General features: G+C 37.6%; 1 protein-coding gene across 2 annotated transcripts; it reads left to right on the top strand.

Moving 5' to 3' along the window:
• The first annotated feature begins 302 nt into the window (after positions 1–302).
• On the top strand, positions 303–8,658 carry LOC113763023 (probable ubiquitin-conjugating enzyme E2 24). 2 transcript variants are annotated; one of them, XM_027306704.1, is made up of 10 exons: positions 303–750; positions 2,106–2,998; positions 3,271–3,405; positions 3,501–4,972; positions 5,293–5,430; positions 5,792–6,226; positions 6,350–6,413; positions 6,942–7,081; positions 7,362–7,673; positions 8,076–8,658. In XM_027306704.1, exons 4-10 carry the CDS (start codon positions 3,512–3,514, stop codon positions 8,325–8,327), a joined length of 2,802 nt encoding a protein of 933 aa, XP_027162505.1. In that variant the 5' UTR covers positions 303–750; positions 2,106–2,998; positions 3,271–3,405; positions 3,501–3,511; the 3' UTR covers positions 8,328–8,658. The 2 variants fall into 2 exon arrangements, with proteins under 2 accessions (XP_027162505.1, XP_027162506.1); XM_027306705.1 differs by having other exon boundaries at positions 3,489–4,972.
• The last annotated feature ends 65 nt before the right edge of the window (positions 8,659–8,723 follow it).

The following is an 8,723-nucleotide window of genomic DNA, read 5'->3' as shown; positions in this document are numbered from 1 at the left end:
ATCAAAATGACAAATGCTATGATACTCTAATAGAATAGAGTATCATAGCATGCGCACGAGGAATTCGTATAGATGCCAAGGTTTATCCATTTGAGTTTGGAAACGGAATAGTACTGACAGTTAGTTAACCTTGTACAGTTGGACAGCCAAAAAGGCAATATGCGCACGAGGAGGGGGCGATGTAGACCCAAGAGAGACTGTGGTATATTCCTCTTAGAACAGTGTCAAAATCCCCGCACGCTTAACTAGTTCAACATAATGCCTAGTGCTGGTTGTAACCAACAACTGCCCCCCACGAGCAAACCACCGAAAACTGACGATCTTTTTATTCTTTCCCTGTCTCACAGCCCCCCAAAAAACAGAAAGTCTAGCAGCACCCACAGAGTTGGAGAACCAGAGAAAAGATGAATTGAAGATTCACAGAGTGTCTTGCATGTCATGTTTGCAGACTTGGAGAATGGCCTAATGGGTAGTGGGATTTGGGGAGGGCCTTATTCGCCTCTCTGAATTCCCATAACCTTTATTTTTGTATGGTTGATCATTCACTCTGTAGTCTGCTGCAACCAAGCAAGTCTGGATAAGTGCAAGAGGGTTCAAGAAAGTCAAGGGAGCAGATACAGAAAGTGAAAGAAAATTCAAGAATTCAAGTTCTGGGTTGGTTAATTTATGATTGGAGTGTTTTTTTTTCTGGATGTGCTGTGGGGTTGATTGAGCCTTCCGGTGGAAATAATCTTGATGAGCTGCAAAATGGTAACTTTCGTGTTATTTTGCAGTTCATGCTTCATCTTTTTTTTGAATATTGAGTCACTTTTTGTCTATGTCAACCAAATTATGGTTCGGAAGTCTTGCGTGGAAGCTTTGCCATGAAGTTTCAGTTCGTTTTTGTTACAACTTGTTGTTTTCTTCAGAGTTTTAATGATTGTCTTGATTATTTGTCTTTTAACTGTATTGAATAAAGTAATTTATAGTATAGGGTCATCACTTAAATTTGTTGCTTTACCTCTATTTTTCTATGAGCTCGTAGTGGATATTTCTAGGCTAGAAATGTTCTTATGAAGTTGAATTTGTTAGAGATTTCTTGAAGGTATGCATTTATTTTGGATTTTATGCATGTATGCTAGCTGGCTCAGCATTTTACATATTTGGCGTCAAAGTTCAATTTCAACTCTGTGGTGGATTCCTTGATTATTGAGGTGGAAAAAAGAGTAAACTTTCTATGATCATTTTAGTTTTTCTTTTCCCCCCTCCTTTGTTTTGGTGTTTAAGAGGGTGCAAACCAAGAACCAGGACGGGAAAGGGGAATCTAAAGGATGAGATATTGACAATGGGTTCTTGAATCTATTTACTTCATATTCATGTACTTTGTGGGAGAGTTCTATCCGGTTGATTGAATGATCTGCCAAGAGTGAGACATAAAGAAAGATAAGAAGAAACAAATTTATTTATGCGGCAAAGCAAAAACAATGTGAACCCAAAAAAAAAAAAAAGACACAAGATGTGCTCTTCTTTTCTTGAACACACAGTCTAAGAGGTTTTTATTTCGTATTATGGATGATGCATGTCAAAACTCGAAAAAATATTAGTAGAAAATCCATTGTACTTTTCTTTTCTTGAAGCAAAATGAAGTAGAAGATCTAGGAAGTTCTCTTGCCATACCGTGGCTTTGATGGGGTTCTAAGATTTCCTTTACTCTTTAAAGTTCCATTTATGAGTGCAATATGATTGATATCGGATACAAGAAAGAGAGATCCCAATTCAAAGTGTTATAATCTGATTTCAGCTTCAATACAATTTTCACTACTGCATGCAATTCACAAGAAAATGTCACAATGATAGAGGTTTACAATTAGATAGTGTTAATTTCTTGTTTCATTTCACTTTCTCCAATTTGGAGAGGATCAGATCTGTGGAATTGCATTATTATTTCCTCAATGACAAAAAGCAGAGAAGATTGTCACTACATGATTATGTTCTGTAATTGTTTCTTCAATTGAGAAAAAAAATGAACACATGAGATGATTTCTATGCCTGGAGACTCTGTGTGTGTGTTTTTTTGTATGTGTGTGTGTGTGTGGCACTGACTCTAAAAGGTGGCATGTTTGCAGGTTCTCTGGACATTATAAAGGCAAAAGAAGCATTACTGGTATCTGAAGAGCAAGAGTAGTCATTCTGGTAGACCAGAGTTTAAAATGTTCTTTTCTTGATTGCACGTTGTGCATGTCAGATCGATTTCACCATGGCTGATTGGTAACTCTGTGCACCAGATTCTGTCATTTTGTGGTTAAATCAACATTTTTCCTGAAGGCAAATCATTAACCTCTGGCAGCGGGTGGATTTCACAGACATTTTGGTTTTTCTCAGGGGCAAATCTCCTTTGGCAATATAAATCTGGTTGTGGAAGACAAGATAGTTCCTTTTAGGCAGCAATATATATATCTCTCTAGATTTGAAGTATTGACAGCAATATATATATCTCTAGATTTGAAATATTAGCTCTTTCGGGCAAATCTCCTTTGGCAAATTTTTAAGTTCCTCTATTGTGCTGAGATTTCTCTACAATACGAGAGAAGGGTTCCTTACGTGTTTGAAAACAATTAACTTACAAGCTATGTCCAGGTGTCATTGGGACTTTAGCACCAAGCTGTTAGGAACAAGGGCTTTGTAATGGAATCTGCATCTCGGTTGTTTAAATAATTTCTTCTGGTAGCTTCTACTAGTGGGAAAATTCGTCCATTCATTGGGCAAATCTCCTTTGGCATTTAGGAGTCTACATTAGACTTCTTTCGCTCTTCTGGGGCAAATCTCCTTTGGCAATTCATCTCCAATATCTTGGAGAAATATTGTGATCTGTGATACATGATCAATTGATTGAGAAGACACATTGTATCATCTCTTGCTTCTCTACTTTCTTTTTGAGGAAGACATTTCATCTGACTTGCAGTACATCCATAGAAGGATTCCGCTCAATCTGGCAGAGATATACATTGTAAAGCGGGAGGTGAGGATAATTATGAATACCTGGTAGTGCCTCTTTTAACGATTTTAAGTATCATGTTCTTGTATTCTGTTCAACTAGTATCACTTGCAAAAATCAAGTAGTAGACTAAGCTTACTTCATTTTGTCTTCTTAAGTGCCATATGCTTTCTCCTTCAACATTTAAATCTTGTTGAAGAATAGGGCAATTTGTCAACTCCCCAAATATCTTACCATCTTCCCTTAGTCAAGACCAGGTCTTTAGCACTAATACATGTCACATGACCAATGTTCAGGTAGAAGCTTCGATCTCTCAACCTGAGCCTTTCTGTTGAAGTTTTCTTTAACTTGTTAACTTGTGATCAACATCACTGAGGCCAAAAAAAACAAGGGGATCAAGGATCTACATCTATAATTCTGAATAGAAACAGGTAATAAGTTGCATTCTGACCTCATATTCAAATTCCAAATTCCATTTCTTTTTTTACGCAATATTTGGCTTACCAAATTTTAGTAATTCTTGCAGGAATCTGCTTCATGGATTTGCGCCTCACAGACTTTGACAGTTTCAGTGAAAGCAGTAGCAGTGAGGATCAGGATGATGTTGAATTTCTTTATGGTGGACATGCATCTTCTATTCTTTCAAGTCTTGAGGAATCCATTGGCAAAATTGATGATTTCCTCTCATTTGAAAGAGGATTCATGCATGGGGATATTGTCTGTTCTGCAAAAGATCCATCTGGGCAGATGGGAAAAGTGGTAGATGTGGATCTCACTGTGGACTTGGAGAATGTTCATGGAAGCAAAATTCGAGATGTCAATTGCAAAATTTTGAAAAAAATTCGATCTGTATCAGTAGGCGACTATGTGGTGTACGGTGCCTGGCTGGGAAAAGTGCAAAACATAGTTGATTGCGTAACTGTTCTTTTTGATGATGGAACAAAGTCTGAATTCTCTACAATGGGTCCAGAGAAGCTTGTACCTATTTCTCCAGACTTACTTGAAGATTCCCTTTATCCTTTCTATCCAGGACAGAGAGTACAGGTGGAATCTTTACCTGTCTCGAAACCAACCAGGTGGCTATGTGGTATGAAAAAGGATAATAGAAATCGAGGCACTGTCTGTTCACTGGATGCTGGACTTGTGTATGTAAATTGGCTTGGTTGTGAAGTGGTAGGACAAAAGATATCTACTCCCTCATCTTTGCAAGATTTAAAAAACTTGACCTTGTTGCCATGTTTCACTCAAGCAAACTGGCAGCTAGGTGATTGGTGTATACCAGTAATTGACTGCAAGGCTCTGAATGAAAATAGTTTTTTAAGTCCACCAGCTAAAGGACTTATTGATGGAAAAGAAAAATCAGAAGGTATATCTCAAAGAGGCAACTTGGTTCATCACTTCCAGGGAATTGCAGTTATCACAAAGACAAAGACAAAAGTCAATGTGCTATGGCAGGATGGTAGCCTTTCAGTTGGACTAGATTCAAACTCTCTGCTTCCTGTGAGTGTAGTTGATGCGCATGATTTCTGGCCTGAGCAATTCGTGCTAGAAAAGGGAATCTGCGATGATTTGCCTGTTCCCAGTGTCCAAAGATGGGGCATTGTGAAATGTGTAGATGCTAAAGAAAGAACTGTGAAGGTGGAGTGGAGAACTGTTTCCATAGATCAAGCAACCAGCGTTAAGCTAGAGCAGATGGAGGAAATTGTTAGTGCATATGAATTGGTTGAACACCCAGACTACTCATATGCTGTTGGTGCTGTAGTTATTAGGTTGCAGAAGTATCATTTTGTTTATCAATCTTCTGGAAAAGTTTCTGGAAACCACTTGATATCAAAATGGGGTGCAGTTACAGGCACTGAGACATATCATACATATACTGATACATGTGAATGCCTGAATGGAAATTCCTGCCATGATTTCTCGTGCTGCTTTGGCATTGTAGTTGGCTTCAAAGGTGGGGATGTTCAAGTGAAATGGGCTAATGGTGCTACAACTATGGTACTTGCTTCCCCAACTAGAGTGTGTTAAGTGTGTCCGGGTGTATTGTGAATTCTTATGCATAATGTAATGCATCACTACAGATGGAAACATATCATATTCATATGTCCCAATGAAAGTTAATGGTGGTTTGGTCGTACGTTTTGCAAATGTGTATTTATGCCATAATGTGTCTGTAATAGTATTTACAGCCTATTGAGAAGTCATTTTTTGCCTGCAAATCTAAAAAGTTAACTAGTGTGATGTTGTGAAATATGAAGTGTGTCTCTTCGTTGAATTTGTATTTGATGGCCTTCTTGAATCTTGGAATGTCACTATAGGTTGCACCATATGAGATCTATCAAGTTGACAAATTTGAAGGTTTATCTGCCACAGTTGCACCTTACAATGGACACACTGAGCCATCAAATGAGGAGATGATTGTGCTTGGCGACCAATCTTTGGAATATATGGAGAAGGTGATCCTCTCTCTCTCTCTCTCTCTCAACTCCTTTCCCCTCTTTTCCATGATTGAAAAACTAAGATGTGGTTGGCAATGTTAAGCTTAATCATTGACTTTTAAGAACTTAAAATACTTGAAAACAGAATATGAGAATAAATGGAGTTAAATTTGATCGGAAGCCTGAAGCTAAAAAATTTTGTCATCAATGCCAGACCGGTGGCCAAATGTTAATAAAGCCTTCAAAATATTCCTCTGGTTTCTTTTGTGAAGGAAATATTAACTTGTGTGCAGGTGTTTGCCATGATATTCTAAATAACGAGCATTTGTTTCAATGTTTGTGGGAAATATGAACTGAAATAATTATATGCCTATGTCAGGACCAATCAGGTTTCAAGGCTGACAGAGAAGAGATTGAAAATAAGTTAATCAGCTCTAGTTCCTCTTCTTTCCCTCAAGCAGCCATTGGACTTTTCACTACAATCACCTCAACCCTCTTTGGCTCCCTGGGTAGTTCACTATTTGGAGCATACAGATGGTTATCAAAAGACGAGGAAAAGGCTGTTATCTCTAGTGAGGAGGAACTTGAACTTTGTGACATACATCCGGTTAGTACACCAGTGGATATAGGTGAAATAGAGACAACTAAGGAAACAAATTCAGTGCAGCACACCAAAGAGGTTGAAGAAGAAAAGGATTGTGTGCTTCCATGTAACAATAAGCATCCTGAATTCTTCAGGCGATTTGATATGGTTAATGATTGCTCTGACCACCATTTTGTTGATGGTGCTGGAAAGGGCCGGCAATCTTCCCAGGTTTGACATATGAAAGATTTAGATCGTCTTCAAGAGCGTGCTCAGTTTTCTTCCTTTTCTTTCTTTCTTTCTCTTTTTTTTTTTTTTGTTTCTTGATTTGATAAGGTTTTTGTTTCTTTGTAGATGAATCGAGCTTGGCTGAAAAGAGTCCAGAAAGAATGGAGCATTTTAGAAAAAAATCTTCCAGGTGAGAAACTTTAACTTTCTCTCAGGCTCAGCATTAGCATTTCTCATTGTATTCAATCACTTCTAAGAAATGTTGACTGAACATGTACCACAATCCTCTTGCACATTCCCCCATCCGCCAGTAGTTGCAATATTATATTTCCTATTGTTTTTGTTAAGGGGGAAATAATTTGGTCGTATAGATAGGAGTTCTAAGTATTGAATAGATTTGAGAATAGATAACAGCACTGCCAAAGCACACTAGTGACTTCTATAGAGGGAAAGAGATAAATTCTTGTATCTAATTTAGTAGTTCTACTTATGTGACCTCTAATTTGTGGGACCTTTTATATGTTGAATAAGATTTTTTAGTGCAGTATGCTTCTATTGTAATATAACCTGATTTTACTTTATGGCATAGAACAATTTGTTTAAATGTGAATTTGGGAATCTTTGATATATACATTTGGGAATTGGTTGTATATTAGTACCATGGAGTGTGGCAGCTATATTTTATTACCATTTTAACTTGAAAATACTTTCTGTACAGAAACGGTCTTTGTTCGTACATATGAGGAAAGAATGGATCTTCTACGAGCTGTTCTTGTAGGGGCTCCTGGAACACCATATCACGATGGATTATTTTTCTTTGACATTTTTCTTCCCCTGGAGTATCCTTATCAACCACCTGTAAGTACTACTTTTTGCTGCTTACTATGATTATACTTGGAATCATTCAATTGGATAGCAAAATCTCTTTTCCACTGAAATGGCTATTTTTCTTGATAAACTCTAATTAGATTTTATGTGATGTCACTGAACAATTTAGAACTTTGGGGCAATGAACTTAGTACTTAATTGAATTGCAATACCTTTGCCATTGTAAATGCAATAATAATAATCACATATAGGGCATTGACGGTGTATTTTGAACTGATGCTGATGAAATTTCGGCACATGAAAATTTCAGATGGTGCACTACAATTCTGGTGGACTTCGTGTCAATCCTAATTTATACGAGTCAGGCAAAATTTGCCTTAGTCTCCTCAATACATGGACAGGGTCTGGAAGTGAAGTTTGGAATCCTGAAAATTCTACAATTCTTCAAGTTCTCCTGTCCCTCCAAGCTCTTGTCCTTAATGAAAAGCCTTATTTCAATGAGGCTGGATATGATTCGCAGATTGGAAAATCTGAGGGTGAGAAGAACTCAGTGAGCTACAACGAAAATGCATTCCTTGTTAACTGCAAGTCCATGTTATACCTACTACGCAAGCCACCCAAGGTAAGCTTATCTGTTTGGCCCTATCATTACGGGGACTACAGTAATAGCTAGTCCTTTTAATTAGAGCAACCTGATGACATGATTCCCGTTCTGCTAAAACGAGTTTTAACTCCTCCTAGTTAAACTTAATTGTAAAGTCTAGACAGTGATTCCCTTCTAATGGAATTATTGTAGCTTGGAATATATACAAGGTCGAACAGTATTTGTCTTGGGAGATATTCATGATTGAGCTACTCTTTAAAGATGTCTCTGATAAAAATAACTCCTTTACCAAAGTGAATGTACTAGTTTAGATTGACTAAGACGTCTACTCTATGAGACAATGCTAAGAAACCTTTTTTATCAACTGAAAGAAAACAAAGATTGCTCAAGTCTTGATGTGTCTTGTTCAATTTGGTGCAGCATTTTGAGGCACTGGTTGAGGAGCACTTTAGTCAACATTGCAAACATATTCTATTGGCTTGTAAGGCATATATGAATGGAGCTCCGGTAGGTTCAGCTTATGGAAATGAGAAAATTGCACAAGGAATAAGAATTGAAAGCTCTATGGGGTTCAAGATCATGCTTACCAAGCTCTTCCCTAGACTTGTTGAAGCATTCTCCAGTAAGGGTATGGACTGCAGCGACGTATTAAATGAGGATAGTAGTCATTGACCATTATAAAGAAATTTGTGGCTTGTCTATGTTATTAAATTTACCTTATTCTGCAGTTGTATTGTCTTATGAGTGTGTAAGTACAGTTCCTGGCACCCAAACCAGTTTACTCTGGTGCTTATGTTGTTTGTGAATGTATGTGAGGACAAAGGCATGAGAAAACTCCGCATGTTCTGCTATGTATCTGTAATTCTGTATATAGGCTTGAAATAAATTTCAGTCGACCAAAAAAATGCTCTGTTGCTGCAGATCTGCTCCTAAACTGTAAGCTTGCAGTTGCTGGAGAAAAATGCAGTAACAGCTAGTTGACTGGAGGGTTTGTTGAGTATTAGTTATCTGTGTATATCTTATTTCTTTCTCTGCAATGTTGATCTCAGTCAAGGGGAATATTTGAGC

The sequence above is a fragment of the Coffea eugenioides genome, chromosome 2 (assembly GCF_003713205.1).
Source record: "Coffea eugenioides isolate CCC68of chromosome 2, Ceug_1.0, whole genome shotgun sequence".
NCBI lineage: Eukaryota > Viridiplantae > Streptophyta > Magnoliopsida > Gentianales > Rubiaceae > Coffea > Coffea eugenioides.
Note: the sequence above shows the minus strand (reverse complement) of the source record. Positions and strands in the feature narration are given on the sequence as shown.

What these genes read in the sequence shown, in the direction of transcription:
- LOC113763023 (XM_027306704.1), top strand. Translation starts at nt 3,512, where the DNA reads ATGGATTTGCGCCTCACAGACTTTGACAGTTTCAGTGAAAGCAGTAGC. An exon ending in CTTTGGAATATATGGAGAAG is followed by an intron (nt 5,431 to 5,791) that starts GTGATCCTCTCT and finishes TGCCTATGTCAG; the next exon opens with GACCAATCAGGTTTCAAGGC. An exon ending in TTTAGAAAAAAATCTTCCAG is followed by an intron (nt 6,414 to 6,941) that starts GTGAGAAACTTT and finishes CTTTCTGTACAG; the next exon opens with AAACGGTCTTTGTTCGTACA.